At 42.9% G+C, this 16,338-nt stretch overlaps 1 protein-coding gene across 1 annotated transcript in view; it reads right to left on the bottom strand.

The window, feature by feature from the left end:
• The window catches only part of ltk (leukocyte receptor tyrosine kinase), a 75,220-nt gene extending 67,453 nt beyond the window's left edge, over positions 1–7,767 (bottom strand). The window contains exon 1 of the mRNA XM_080871607.1: positions 7,576–7,767. Within this exon, the coding sequence (XP_080727733.1) occupies positions 7,576–7,627 (52 nt within the window). The 5' untranslated portion in view covers positions 7,628–7,767. The remainder of the gene's footprint in view (positions 1–7,575) is intronic.
• Positions 7,768–16,338: the final 8,571 nt, after the last annotated feature.

Here is a 16,338-nt window from a genome sequence, read left to right as displayed (position 1 = left end):
AAGATAAGATAAGATAAGATAAGATAAGATAAGATAAGATAACCTTTATTAGTCCCACACTTGGGAAATTTGTTTTGTCACAGCAGGAAGTGGACAGTGCAAAAGTTATGAGGCAAAAATTAGAATACAATAAGAATAAATACAGTACACAACTGTACAGAATAGAATAAAATAAAATACTATATACAGTAGAATAAAATAAAATAAATATACAATAAGATAAAAAATAGAATACAAATACAAATACTATATACAACTGAGTAAAAATACAACGATGACAGAAAGGATTATTGCACTTAGTACTATTGCATATGTATGGATGTGTGTGCTTGATCAGTTAAAGTCTTTATTATGGAGTCTGACAGCAGTGGGGAGGAAAGACCTGCGAAATCTCTCCGTCCCACACCGTGGGTGCCGCAGTCTCCCACTGAAGGAGCTGCTCAGTGCTGTCACAGTCTGCTGCATGGGGTGGGAGATGTTGTCCATCAGGGATGACAGCTTAGCCGCCGTTCTCCTATCACTCACCACCTCCACTGGGTCCAGAGGGCATCCTAGAACAGAGCTGGCCCTTCGGATCACCCTGTTCAGTCTCTTCCTGTCCCCAGCAGAGATGCTGCCGCCCCAGCAGACCACGCCATAAAAGATAGCAGAAGCCACAACAGAGTCATAGAATTTCTTCAGGAGTGGGCCCTCCACTCCAAACGACCTGAGTCTCCGCAGCAGGTACAGCCTGCTCTGCCCTTTCCTGTAGAGGGCATCTGAGTTATGAGTCCAGTCCAGTCTATTGTTCAGATGAACACCAAGGTACCTGTAGCTGTCCACAGCCTCAATGTCCATACCCTGGATGTTCAGTGGTTGCAGTGGAGAATGCTTGTGCCTGCGGAAGTCTACCACCAGTTCCTTGGTTTTACTGGCGTTGATCTGGAGGTAGTTCAGCTGGCACCAGTCCACAAAGTCTTGGGTCAGACCTCTGTACTCCTTGTCGTCCCCATCAGTGATGAGGCCGACTATTGCAGAGTCATCAGAGAACTTCTGCAGGAAGCACTGGGTGGAATTGTGGGAGAAGTCTGCAGTGTAGATGGTGAAGAGGAACGGAGCCAGAACCGTTCCCTGTGGGGCCCCCGTACTGCAGACGACCCTGTCCGACACACAGCCCTGAGTCCTCACATACTGTGGTCGGTATGTGAGGACTCAGGGCTGTGTGTCGGACAGGGTCGTCTGCAGTACGGGGGCCCCAGACGACCCTGTCCGACGACCTTATCCAGGCACTCATGCAAAAATATGCGCACCTGCGGGGACTCCCACTTTCCCCTATCGACAGGGTGCAGCCTTTAGTCCTTATTGGCTCAGACTTCCCTCATCTGCTTATCCCAATGAACCCTATACGGTCTGGCCCTCCTGGGGGTCCATTGGCAGTCTGTACCCGCCTTGGATGGGCTCTGCAGGGTCCAGCTAACTTAGCCCAGTTCGCTGTGGAAGAGCAACAGTGTCTCTTTACTGGGTCCCCAAGCAATGATCTCCTTCAACATGCAGAACGATTGTGGAAGGCGGATGTACTCCCATACACAAATGTGAAGACTGCGACACGTTCTAAGGAAGATCAGAAAGCACTTGAAGCTCTTGAGCAGCACACTACCAGAGTACAGGTGGAGGGAGTGACATGCAACGCCCCTCCTCCGTCGCAAAGACATTCGTCACCTCTATGCACCCAGGCTGGCCTTGCTACAAAAGTTACGGAGTACTGAACGTCGGATAGCGAGAGACCCAGGGCAGGCTGAAACCTATTGTCAGGAAGTACATAAACTGGAGGTGGTAGGCTATGTTGAGAAACTATCACCTGAGAAGGTGGATTGTTCGAGCGAGTCATGGTATCTACCCCACCATGTAGTTCACCACAACAACAAGGCTAGACTTGTATTCAACTGCTCATATCAATATAATGGGCTAAGCCTCAACAGCCAGTTGCTTCCAGGTCCAATTCTGGGACCTTCACTGCTTGGGGTCCTCCTCCGCTTCAGGGAGCATACTGTGGCCATAAGTGGTGACATCAAGGCAATGTTCTACCAAATTCAGTTGCTGCCTGAGGACAAACCTCTGCTCCGCTTCCTATGGAAATCTATGAGGAAGGATGAGGAGCCAAGCGTGTACGAGTGGCAGGTTCTGCCTTTTGGTACAACATGCAGTCCTTGTTGTGCCACCTATGCCCTCCAAAGACATGTCAGGGACAACAGCCAATGTAATGAAGATGACGGTGGAGAGGGCCTTCTACGTCGATAACTGTTTGCATAGTCTCCAATCTGCAGAGGAGGCTAAGACACTCATAGATCGGATGCGGGAGTTACTTGCCAAAGGGGGATTCGAGATTAGGCAATGGGCCAGTAACGTTTCATCGGTGTTGGAGCACCTGCCAGTGGAAGTCAAAGCAGCCAGCACAGAGCTTTGGCCAGCACAGCCAAGACCCAGAAGAACCAGCTCTGGTCCTTTGTTGGAACTGTCTCACTGACCGCCTTGGATACAGGCATCGATTTGTGGAGTACTCTCTGCCCACACTGAGAAATGTTTATCGGGTGATGGCATCGCAGTATGATCCTCTGGGCTACCTCATACCCTTCTCAACTCGAGCGAAGGTTTTAATTCAGGATCTTTGGAAGGCAGGAGTTGGATGGGATAAACAAATCCATTCTACGGCCCTACTAGACAGATGGACACAGTGGGAGAAGGAACTAGTGTACTTGCCACAGGTGGAATTACCAAGATGCTATGTGCCACCAAGAGCAGACACCGGGAGACCAGGTGGAGGGGCTCACATATTTTGTGATGCCTCCGAAAGAGCCTATGGAGCGCCGCCTATCTATGAACACAGGACTCCCAAGGCGACGTCCACGTGGCATTCATGATGGCGAGGTCAAGAGTAAGCCCCCGGAAACAGATTTCTATGCCACGTTTGGAGTTATGTGCAGCTCTTGCCGGAACCCAACTGGCTAGAGTACTCGAGACCGAGCTGGCATTTCAACCCAGTGACATCACCCTATGGAGTGACTCAACAACAGTTTTGACCTGGATCCAATCCGATTCATGCCGCTATAAGGTCTTTGTTGGTACCAGGATTGCCGAAATACAAGGTCTTACTGAGGTGTCAAGTTGGAGATATGTCAACACCAAGGACAATCCGGCTGGTGACCTCACGCGAGGGAAAACCCTTCTCGAGCTGAATCAACCAAACCGTTGGACTCAGGGCCCACCTTTCCTTTTAACGAACCCTGATACCTGGCCAACTCTCCGTGAAGGTGAAGGTCAAGAAGACAATGGGGAGCTGAGAGCAACAGCATTCTGTGGAACCACCACCACATGCAGTCCACAGCTAACGGTGCCAATTTCCAATTTTGGCAAATGGAGTGCAGTGGTTAAGGCTGCTGATCATGAAAACCATGTCATGACTGCTACAGATGCATCAGCTGCTGAGCTGCATCTCCTGAAACAAGCTCAAAATGATAGCTTCCCTGAGGAATTACAGGCCCTGGCTGCTGGTAAGGCAATTCATAAGCAGAGTCGCCTGCTAACACTCGCTCCGGAGGATGACCCGGCTATTGGGCTGATAAGAGTTGGGGGCAGACTAAGAAGAGCAGAAGGTTTGGACTTGGATGCCATGCACCCCATAGTCCTTGACCCGCAGCATCCGGTGACTAAACTGCTGATCAGAGAATATGATGAGCAGCTGTTGCACCCTGGGCCAGAACGAGTCTTCGGGGAGATAAGGAGAAAATATTGGATTCTCCAAGGAAGGGAGGCAATCAAGCGGCACCAGCACAGCTGTGGTGAGTGTTGAAGGTGTCGAGCCCGTCCTAATATTCCTCGGATGGCAGATCTACCCCCCGCGAGGCTGCGCCTATACAAACCACTTTTGGTCCACTGGAGTCGACTGCTTCGGTCCTTACAACATCAAAGTAGGACGGCGCACCGAAAAGCGTTGGGGTATCATATTCAAATGCGTGACTACGAGCTGTGTGCATCTTGACCTGTTGGACAGCATAGATACTGATGCCTTTCTCATGGCTCTGCGTCTGTTTATTGCACGCCGGGGCAAGCCATATGAGATCCTATCTGAATGTTCAACTTCAGGGGAGGAGAGATCGAACTGTGGTCTAGTTTCTCAGCTCTTGAAGCCCCCATTAAAGAGTAGCTGGTGGAGCAGAGGATTGAGTTCCGGTTTAATCCACCAGGTTCCCCCCATTTTGGAGGTACTTGGGAACGGGAGATAAGATCTGTGAAGGCAGCTCTTCAAGTGGTGCTGGGAGGCAATACGGTCACAGAGGCAGTTTTGCAAACTGTGCTCGTCGAGGTGGAAGGGATCATTAATGCAAAGCCTCTCGGCTATGTCTCTTCGGATGTAGCGGATCCGGATCCAGTCACACCCAACTTATTGCTAATGGGGCGACGAGATGCATCACTCCCCCAGGTGATTTATGCTTCGAGTGAGATGCTGGGAAGATGGCGATGGCGCCATAGTCAGATTCTGGCAGACCATTTTTGTTCCAACTTCCTGCGTCACCATCTGCCTGATTTTCAGAGGAGACAAAGATGGCAGGGTGATACTGACAACTTAACCACAGGTCAAGTGGTTATGGTGGTTGACTCACAACTACCACGAGCGCAGTGGCCTATTGGAAAGGTGGTCAAGGCCTGTCCAGGGCCAGATGGTCGGGTGAGAGCGGCTGAGGTGACAATCAAGGGACAGACATATCTTCAACCTGTTGCCAGATTAGTCAGACTCTCAGCCTGGGAGGATGAGGAGGACTGTAAACCCAATGATGCTTAGACTTTTGGTTGAAGAGCAAATTTACTACTTAAATTTGGGGGCGGCTGTGTCTCCTTATATTTCAGTTGCATAGTTATAAGTGCACTGGTAATGTCTGCCGATAAGTTCCACTTTGTTCTTACTGTTTGCTACGGTGATGACGTCACATGCTTTTACAACGGTCCTGCCGTATCACGAGTCCGGGGAGCACTAGGCATGCTTTTCTCCATGAGTGTGGGTGAATAGCGATCTCCAGCCGTGTGCGTTCCTGTGCAAATGTGAGTCGAAATCCTTCCAATTCTACGAGTCCATTTCCACTTGTACTTTGATGATAATTACAGGGGGTTTAGGCTAGGATATTTATCGAGATTGGTAGAGGCATGTGACTTACCACCGTAGCCTTTGTTGCGGGTTGGATCTGTGCACCGCAGTTAGGTTATTTAGCCACTAGAGGGCACTGAAGACCATGTAATTGTCAACTTTTCCTAATTTTGGGGCATTAGGGCTTTTCTGTTGCCTGAGATATGCAGGTCTTCTTGTTTCCTGCCTGTTCAAATGGGATTGTGGGACTTTCTTGTGTCAGAGCATTCACCTCCGGGCATTATTTGTGTTACAGTTCGTTATATTGGTGTGATGTTGGGAAGTGATAATTGTTATATTTACATGTGATAATTGTTTCTCCTTGTTTCTTGTTATTCAGAATCACACGTGTGTCCGCCCCTCCCACACTTGTTAAGTATGCCTACTGCTGTACTGTTGAGCTGCTGTTAACTTCCACTAAAGTATATCTGGACATCACTCTCTGTGCCCCACTCTCTGACCGGAGTTTAAGTCCTGAGGGAGCTATCATCCCAGCATCCCAGAGATAACTTTCTAACAGTGATGTTTAAAAAAAATAACATAATGATAGGATCTTAATAATACACATATGATGAAAAGACACCAATGCAGGAGTATGAGAAACAGTTCACTGAGCGGCCACTTGAGCCGGCCTCAAATGGCCTCCTAGACCCTGCTGATAAAATGCCCCAATTTAGAGAAGAGATAAACATGTTTACAGAATAGTGAGACGTCTACAAACCGATGGGTGACCTCACAGCGCACACATCCATCATTTATACAGTTTATCATGTTAATCAACACTAAGCACACAATAGGACAGTGCTACCAACCTGGTTAATAACATCCGCCCTTTGATCACACAGTATTTGCCACAGCAGAGAAAGCAATTTTCAGTCAAATATGTATCAGCTGATCTGTTTTGCATTTCCACTTGAGTGTAATTGTAATTTTTATGGGCTTTCTATAATTATGGTTAAAGATTCTCTCTCCAACTCCCCACATGTAGTTTGAGAATACTGCGAATAGATAATGTTGCGAAAATCAAATATTGGCCGCGCTGGTATGAGAAGACTATCCCTCACGAGTCGGATGCATGCTAGATGTGCCTCAGGCACAGAGAGGGGAGGAGGGGGATCTGACATAATACTGTGAGTTTTGGCGGAGCTCATCCTGGACTCATTCCTGTCACTGGAGTGACTGCAGTAAGAGCCACTTACACTGATCCAGCCACAGTGGCTGCTAAAGCCAAGGGGAGGGGCTCCTGCATGTGGCTTTTTCTTGCAAATAAAAAAACAAGGTGTTGTTGCTTCAAGTGGAGTAAGCTATCTACAGCCCTCTTTAGGTACATGTTGATTGGCTAAACATATATGATACATACAGCTATTCAGCAGAAAGAGAAAACATGTGGTGCTGAATCAACCTGTGTGAAACATAACAAAATATATGAGCACTTACCAGCAGTAGTACTAATAATAACTCCCCCCTCTAAAGAACTAATAACAAATCTGGCTTTCAATAAGCATGAGCAGATCATTCAAAATAGCATTAGCATGTAGAAAGTGAACTAACTGTGCTGCATGAGATGATTTAAAGCCAGAGGAAGTTACAGTGATGCTAATAAGCCAGCTCTAGTGGATCCCTGTGAGTGAGTTCACCATCATTTCCCTGACCACATGACATGCCTCTGCTGGTCACAAACACTCACTCTATTCATATGAAATTAAGCCTGATTGGATCTGGCAGGCAAGAAGCACAAACAAACATGATTTTCTTCCAGTAAACAATGATTCATGGATTTTATTTTTTTATTTTCTAAATACTACAAAAGGGGGGGGGGGGGGGGGGGGGGGAAGGAAAAAAATTCAGGCATTTTTTGTTTAATGATATTTGCCTTTTTCAACTAGGTTTAACAAAACAAAATCTGGGTTAATCTGCTTAAAGCCTAAAGAAAAATGTCATATTTTCTTCTGTTTATTTAAGATAAGCAGTATAACCAACAGCATACAATTATTATGTAACCCCATTAACTGCTCCGAGAGCCCATTCCTTGCCAAGTCTTGTCGTCCTGCTGCAGTGTAAATGAATGTAAATCAAATTCCGTCAAGTGTTGCCTCCAGAGAAAATGACACCTCGCCTGATGTCGCTTCTCAGAGTGGATGTGGAAGCACCGCTGGGACGTGTGCGAGACGGCGCGTTTTTGTGCCAAAGATTCATGATCGGATCAAACTGCAATAGACTCGGTCTAAACCCTGGACCAACTCTCCCCCGTGGCCCCTGTGAGTGGCACGACGCTGCAGAAAGGCTAATTAACGTGGCACACTGTTGCCAAATGTGCCCATTCAACCATTTAAAGAAAACACAAAGTAAGCGCAAAAAGGAGACAGAAGACGGGAAAAGTTTTACCAAAACACTCACTGGAGTCAAAGTGCGTGACTTACTTATTAAAATGAAGAAGGGGAGATAAGTGTTGTGGTTTTTTATATAGTCCATGGCTCCTCTTTCTTCGGCGGCAGCTCCACAGAGAGTCCGTGTTGGGGGTTTCCTTGTTGGTACCTTTTAAGCCCTCATGAATACGCTGAAGAGAAACCCGGCTCGTGAAGTTAACGATTAACGGTCACACGCGCGCTCCTCCAGACACTATAGTTATTTCTCAAGTTGCGCACTGTTACTCATTCCGGTGATGCTGATGCTGCTGCAGCTCCCAATGACGACAACCGCCCCAAACCCTCCTCCCTCCAAACCCTCCTCCCCTGCCTCTGCTCCCTTTCACTGCGTGTTAGTCACCAGTCAAAAGGGCTCCGAGTCCAAGAGAAGCTTTCAGGCTCACTCTGCCCACATATGTCAAGACAGACTTTTATGGAAAGGACTCTGTGAACCAGCTTCTCACGCCAGGATTAAAAACCTTACCCTGAGAAAATCAAATTAAAAAAAATAAAGCGGACATTATTGCATAATTGAAGTAACATCGCAGAAAATCATTAAACATTTTTCCATATTTCAGTTTTATCTGAACAGTGTCAAAAACAGCAAAAAGGGAACATCTGTAGATAAAATGAATGCAGTCGAATGCAATAGTCATATACTAGAGCCTACTTATATTCATGAAGACTAGCTATAAAGATAAGCCTTCCAACTTTATGGTTATTTTGGAAGTTTGGAGTTTATGGTGTTGTAAATAGACACATATAAGGTTTTACTTACTAGACCTTGTTAGTATCGGGTTGGACCCCGTTTTGCCTTCAGAACTGGTTTAATTCATCGTGGCAGTTGCAGCAGATTTTTTTTTTTTTTGGCTGCACATCCATGGTGAGAATCTCCCATTTCATCACATCCCAAAAATCCTCTATTGGACTGAGATCTGGTGACTGTGGAGGCCATTTGAGTACAGTGAATTCAATGACATGTTTGAGCAAGCAGTTTGAGATTATTTGAGCTCTGGTGCATTATCCTGTCTAGAAGAAACCATCAAAAGATGGGTACACTGTGGCAATAAAGGGATGCACATGTTCAATAGAAATACTTAAAGTCTGTAGATCATGAGTGGTCTAAAATGTGTTGTGAAGATATCCCCCACACCCCCAGAAGCAACTTGCAGTATTGATACAAGGCAGGATAGAGATGAGCAGTTTCTGAGACCAGCCTGTCTGGTACCAACAACCGTGCCACATTCAGAGTCACTTAAACTACCTTCCTTCCTCATTCTGATGCCTGGTTTTAATTTCAGGAGGTTGTCTTGACCATGTGTACATGCCTAAATGCAGTGAGTTGCTGCCATGCGATTCACCCCTCAGCCAAACATCACACTATCACTGATTCCTTCTTATATAACTCACAGTTACTCCATGAGATCATTAATACCTCCTGCCAGCAGCTGATTTTGAGTAAATATTTATTCAGGTTTCAAGATTGTTCAAACTTTTGGGGATTAAAATAAACAATGCATATACCCAGAATATCTTCAAGTGTTTTGTACCTGTCAGATTAAAGTGATGGAAAACAAGTCAGTGGGTAACCAAAAAAGCAGCAGTGCATGACAAGGCTTTACTTCAGAACGACATAGAAAAAGGTAGACTGTGGCATTTAAACGATTCTCTGCTGACACTAGGGGGCCCAGAGTGTGCCAAGAAAACCTCTCCCACACCATTACCCCACCACCACTAACCCGAACCGTTGACACGTGGTAAGTTGATCTATGCCTTCACATTAGTTACATCAAATTTTGACCCCAGCATCAAATGTCACAGCAGAAATTGAGACTCATCTTATTAGATGGTTTTCTGATCTGCTACTGTTTTATTTTTGGTCTTTATTACAGCCTGTTTTGTGTTTCTGCTTTCCTATTTTTAGCTAATAGGAGTGGCATACAGTGTGCTCTTCTGCTGTTGTAGCCCATCTGCCCGAGTATTTTATTTGTGCATTCAAAGAAGCTCTTCTGTATACCTTGTTTAGAACAAGTTACTGGGTTACTTCATAACAGTTCGAAGCAGTCTGGTCAGTCTCCTCTGACCTCAACAAAGCATTTTTTGCCCAGAACACTGCTGCTTGTTGAATATTTTCTCTTTTTCAGACGATTCTCTGTAAAGCCTAGAGATCATTATGTTGGAAAATTCGAGTAGATCAGCAGTTTCTGAAATACAAGCAGCAGCAACCATGCCACATTCAAAGTAATTTAAATCAGCTTTCTTCTCCATTCTGACGCTCTGTTTGAAGTTTGGCAGGTCACGTCTACGTGCCTTATTGAGTTGCTGCCATGTGATTAGCTGATTAAATGTTTATGTTAATGAGTAGTTTAACAGGTGTAACTAACAACATGGTGAGTGAGTGTATCTGAATATTTTGAGAGTCTGTAGTCAAAGAGCAAGACTTTCACTTTTAGGAGGTTTTGTTCTATTGACAAATCACATTTGAGCAGTCTTAGATGTTTGCAAGTAAAGAGTTCACGTGGAGAGACAAAGTCAGCCCACAGACTGATGGCCCTGCTGAACTGAATTGCATCCCACAGAAAGGTGTTCCTGTCATTTTCTCCACTCCAATTTGTATCATTAAGGGCAGGCCATTGTAAATATCAAATTGCAGTACAGTCAAACAGTAGGCTCCATTAGTTGTGGTAAGCATACTTAATAAAGTTGCAGCTGAGATTATTATTGGCTGCAGCCTAGAAATTGTAAAGTGTCATTCAACTTTAATTTTCAGTAGATGACGATATGTTGTTATTTATTTATTTATTTTGTCTATAAGATCGTAGCTAACACAACAAATACAGCTGTCCTTACTCCTGGTGATCTAAATATAACAGTACAGGTGTCATGCATATTTATCAGGTGTTTCTAATAAAAAGATTAAATGCTCATAGACGTGATACAAACATGCAGAGGATGTTAACTTTAATGAACAAACACCAGGCTTTTGTATACAGACACTTGTGCTTTAAATATAAGCTAGGGTAAATCACTGAATTATTCAGCTTGAAATACGCACCCGTCCATCCACATCAGTCAGAATTGGCAGATAGCACGTACTTCTAAAACGACTGAAGTCACAGGCAGGTTGAAAATTAAAGCCGGAGTAATGAAAGGCTGTCAAGAAAATGATTAGCTTTGTTTTTGTGCTTTTTTCTCTTATAAAGAGAATTTCTTTCACCTTTTCTTTGAATTAGTCCAATATCTATAACCTACATTTACACACTGACGGGTTTGCAAAATCCAAGTTATAAATCTCCTTTATACACTGTTTAAGTTTTCTGTCTTTCTTTCTTTCTGTCAGTCAAGCATGTAGCACTAACTGTAGCTTTCTCTCCAGAGGATGACAGTTCAAAGGTCAAACCTCTGTGTTGTTCAAGTTACATCTTCAAACCTGTGAAAAGTACCTTTCTCTTCATTTATGAAGCTGTCAATCAATGTCAGTTTGAAGAAAATGTTTTTCAAGGCACTGACACTATAGATCTGCAGGTAGGGAGTGCATTAGAGTGGGAGGAAAATAGCTCCAGGATAGGGAACAATACATGAACTGAGAATAATAACCATTGTTAAAATAATTATAAATCATTACATACTATAAAAATGTGCTGCTCACAATAACAGATAAGAATAAACACAGGAAATGCAAATTACTGTCAATGATGCCATGTGCTCTCTTCTTTAAAAGCCCTCAAAAAGGCATTTTAATGCTCATTGGCCAACAGTCCAAGCTAAAGTCCTGGTAAGCACCAGGAAGTTGCTGATTTTTAAACTTACCTTTCTTTCATTTTTAAACTTTGCCAACAACAAAGCGGGATTTAAGCTATAATTCTGCACATCTACCTTCAAATCTGAGGTAGTATATCATTAAAATCAGATGTGTCTTCTTTTCTGTGGACGTCAAACTGTTCATTCCTAAAATACTTTCATGTTTTCCCATCTGGATGACTGCAATTCCCTCTGTATGTACCTCAATCAAGGTGCACAAAATCGATTACAGTTGCTTCAAAATGCAGCTAGTAGCCTCTCAACTACAACTATTGCCCATCTGATCTTCCACCCCCCAAACACACACACACACTTGTTTCCATTAAAATTGATAATAAAATACATTATTTGGTTGATTAAGTGAACTGCACAGCCTTACTGCTTTTTATATTTCTGATCTTGTTGTTCCTCTTTCTGCTTCTCAATCACTCCAGTCCTCAAATGTCTGCCTTTCATCCATCACCCACTCCAAGTGCAAAGCAAAAGGCAACAACCCTCTGCAATCACCTTCCCAAATTCATCAGTGTTTCTGAATCTTTAGGTTGTTTCAAGAAGCTTCTAAAATGCATTGCTTGTTTGTTTGTAACTTAGCATTAGAATGTGCTAGATAAATGACGCTTCACTAAATTACATACGACACTAGAGATCTGTCAGACTACCACACAACCAAAGTGCAGGTTGGTCTGCAGGTTAATGGGGCTAGTGCCCTAAATCAAATCTGATTTAAGATCTGATAATCCTGAAGGTCAGGATCAGGGTTATGTTAAGTTACAAGATGAATGTAATCGTATTAGATCTGTTGACATGAGGTGATTTGCAAATGTCTTGAGCTACCTCTCATTTCTTTATAATCCATGTCACGGCTGCGGTGGCAGACGTGCGGGGTTATGAATGAAGGACCCAAGATGCAGGCACTGGCTGTGTGGCGAGGATGGCAAGGACCGAACTAAGAAAACCTAAACTGGGAAAAACCTAACAAACCAAACTCGAAACCATACATGCAGGGAGAAACACAGGGCATGATGAGCAAAAGACCCCACGACAAACACTAGAGAACACACACTCATATACACAAAGGGAAACAAGGAAACAGCACACAGGAGGGAGACACAGCTGAACCCAAGAAGCATGACAAGACAGGGAGAACGCAAACTGAATACACTGACATCAGACACAGACCTTCAAAGTAAAACAGGAAATACACGCACACAGAACTCAGAGACACCACACTGACAGAGAACAGAGGGAACACACGGGCAGGGACGTTAAACATAGGGAGCACAGAACTAAAACCTGAGAACGAGGAAAATCTTAACAGAATACATAACCTGAATAACAAGAACATAAGATAATGTTAATTAATACCCAACCCTGAGTCAACAGACTCAGGCCCATGACAATCTGCCTGGAAAATGAAAAAAAAAGACATTGTGATTTATTAAAACATGTTAAAAATACATAGAAAGTTTCCTTTAAATTCACTAATAACCTTGAAAGCCAATATTAGCTGCTGAGTTTGAGGAAAACTTTCAAATAATTTCTTTAAACAGTCTTCACAAATAATTCTCCAAGCTTCTTAAAGGAGATTCAAAGCTCTTCTTTGGATGTTGGCTCCCTTTTGTTTCATTTGCTGACGATCCCACATTGGTTCAATAATGTTGAAGTCCAGGCTCTGGGGAGGCCAATCCACTGACTGATACCAGTATGCTTTTACTGCATTAGCAGTGTGTTTGACTACAAAATGAAGCTGCTGCCAATCAGACACTTTCTAGACCTATCTTTGACATTTTTGATAGTCAACTATAGTCATGCTGAAAAATGGAGCCGTTGCCTATCAGATGCTTTCCAGATCGTATTGCATCTTGGACGGTACTCTTCCATGTTCATAATTCCATCAAACTGACAAGATTCCCAACACCACCGGCTAAAATGAGGACTTGAACCGTGACATAGTGTCCATCGTTTTTTGCAGATGGCTGTAGACACTCATTGTTGTACAACTCTCTTCACCTCCTCTGTATATAATAACAATTATTTAAGTCAGAAAATTTCAAGGCTTTTCCACAGCACAGTGTTTCCAAACAATATGATTAAAGTTCTTTGGAAAAATTAAAGTGCAACATCATCAAGGATTAGGCGGATCACAATGAGCTGTCTCTACAAGTAGACAAGCTTCTTTAATTTGTCTGCATGTACTTGAACTTTTAAAATTGTTTTGAAAATTTGTATTTTGTGTCACCTGTCAATCAAATCATGGCAATCTTGGCCTACCATGCCTGCAACCAGCCAACCACTCCAAGGTGAGTGGCCACTTTGTCACATAGAAAGAATTTTTCTTGTAATGTAGAAAAGGGCTCTATCAATACTGTGCAATGTGTTGCTTCCTTCCCAGTAATGAAAATGCTGTCAAGATCAAAATAGTTGATGTAAAACTTAGAAGGATTTACAGCCTTCACAACATTTCTCTCGTGTACATATAAAACCTTTGCTACCTATTATGGAAGGTTAAAGAAAAAAACAAAAACGTTATTGATGAAAGATCCCAGTTTCATCAATAACAAGAGGAGGTTATGATGGATAAGAAAGCTGGGTTTTCAGTTATTCTCCTCAATAACTGTGATTGTGGTTCACTTTTTCTAAAGCTCATCTGCTTAGATAATTTAGTTACGAGTGTGTCTGTATTGATTGACAGATGTTTTGATCTAAGTCTGCCAGATTCAACAATCATGGAAAATTTAAGAAGGCTTCACTTCTTGGATGTTCTGTAATCGTTCACTGTTTTGATTGAAATTCGAGTATTTTATTAGTCCTTTACTTGTCACAAATTAGCAACACATGTGTGTCACTGTGTTGGATCCATATCATTTATGAATGCAACCTGTTATGGCCTCAACCATAGAGGTCTAGAGAGGATCTGGCAACCCCAGGTTACAAGGTAAAAGTGTGCATTCCACAACAGGTTGGTTAGTGGTTGCTGGGGGTGAAAATGGTTGCAAAGAGGTGTGCAGTTCGACACCAAACAAATTGTGACTGGTATGGCTGCTAGTTGTCATGATCAATCACAAGTTTGTGGGCGTACCACTGTGCAAATGACAGCCAACAACCTCCAGCAGCCAATAACCAAGCTGTGTGGAATACACCAGTGGTGTTCTGTCAGGACGAGCAAGGCAGCATTGCTATTCAAATATGTATATATATATATATGTCTCGAAAAGCGCTATATAAATGCAATCCATTATTATATAAAAATAGGCATAAATTAAAAGTACCAAAGAAAAGTGATGATTGCAAATTGATGAGAGTTCAGCATGCAAGGCAAGCTGCTGCTGGCTCTGCTTTCACTGCTCTGCGATCTGTTACAACCTGCACTTTGTATGAAAACAGCTAGCATTAGCAAGTGAACAGGCTTCAGTGATTTATCATCGTAACAGATGAGTTTCGTCTTGCTAACCAACTTCGCCAACATGTGTGATGTCAAGAGCGTGAAAAAGTTGTTAATAACTAATCTGATTCATCGCCAAGGAAGTTATGACACTGTTGGAGAGGGGACAGCAGGTCTGACCATGTCTGGTCGAACAAAAAAAGGAAATTTAACTAGGTAAAAGCTCAGCAGCACCTTCAGATTAGCATCTAATCTTAATCTAACACACTTAATTTTTCATTTATATTTTTAATCCTCCACAGATATCGACAGTAACCATGTCACACACTGCTCACGCCTTTTAATTCAGATTTTCTGTTATTAATATTTTAATATAATTGATAGTACTGTGATGTGTTACATTACTGCATTGCTGAAAAATATAATATAATTACACCAGCAATACAATAATGTTGATTTGTAACACGTTACACCCAACACTGTTTACCAAGCTTGCTCTTTTATCTTTGTGTCCTTCAAAATGCTTCCATGTTTTATACTGTCTATGAAAAGAAGAATCTCTGGTCAACACTGCTACAAACACAACAATATTTTAACATAATTGAATTCTAAAATTTTCATCTTTAATCAAAAACTTTGTTTCCCTTTCCTCGATTATAAAATCTTTTTCCAGCATGACAAATCCACATGTTGTATTTCTCCCTATAAAAATGGCAGTAATAATAATAAAAAAAAACTATTGTGCTCCAACGCTGGCTCTGATAGAGAACTTATGGGTGGAAATAAACCAGACCACAAGATCTTCTGCCAACACTTCTCTTTTTTCTGTTCATCCCATTTAACGGTGTCATCCTCGACTGACAAACATAAGCGTTTAATAAAAACACAGCTTCTGTCTTCTCATTCATCATGCTTTCTGTATATGGATTATGTTGGAAGAAATTCTTAAAACCAATACTGTCATGTTTACTTGCATCCTCAACCCACAGCAAAAAGGTGACTCTTTGCAGATTTTCCATAGAGAACAGAATCAGAAACGACCCAAATGCAAAAGGCCCCCTAAACACTTGTGGAAAGTTCTGCTGTCATTATTTATTTAAAATGTGGGTTCCCACAGGATAATTTGGCGACTGTGGTTTTTTGCACAGCTGAGTGTCTTTTTCATGTGGAGCAAAGAGGTCTGCAACACATTGGCTACAAAAGCCTTAGGCAAATCATGACTTGTGAATCACCTTTAACTGTGCTTGTTATACGCGTGGTTGCAAAGAAGAATCCAACATTATCATGCCATGCCTGTCTTTTACCAACCAACATGTCCAAATCTTTTTGTGTGCTCTTGCTATGGCGACACATCACCTTTTTTTTTAGAGGAATGTTAACGATCTTAACAAGTGTGTTGCACAAAGTCTCACCTCTGCTATCCAGCATGATGTTATGTTCAGATTTGCAAATTCTAACTACAGGAGCAACTGACTACAGGACAAGCAGGTCATCCATTGGTCTAGATGTTGTGGTTTGATCCCAGTCTCCTCTGGTTTGAATCATGTAGTGTCCTGGGGAAATATGGCTGTGTGTGTCATATAAATGCACAAATG

This window comes from Rhamphochromis sp. 'chilingali' (genome assembly GCF_963969265.1).
Source record: "Rhamphochromis sp. 'chilingali' genome assembly, chromosome: 21".
In the NCBI taxonomy this organism is placed as follows: Eukaryota; Metazoa; Chordata; class Actinopteri; order Cichliformes; family Cichlidae; genus Rhamphochromis; species Rhamphochromis sp. 'chilingali'.
This window is presented reverse-complemented; position numbering and strand designations above follow the sequence as displayed.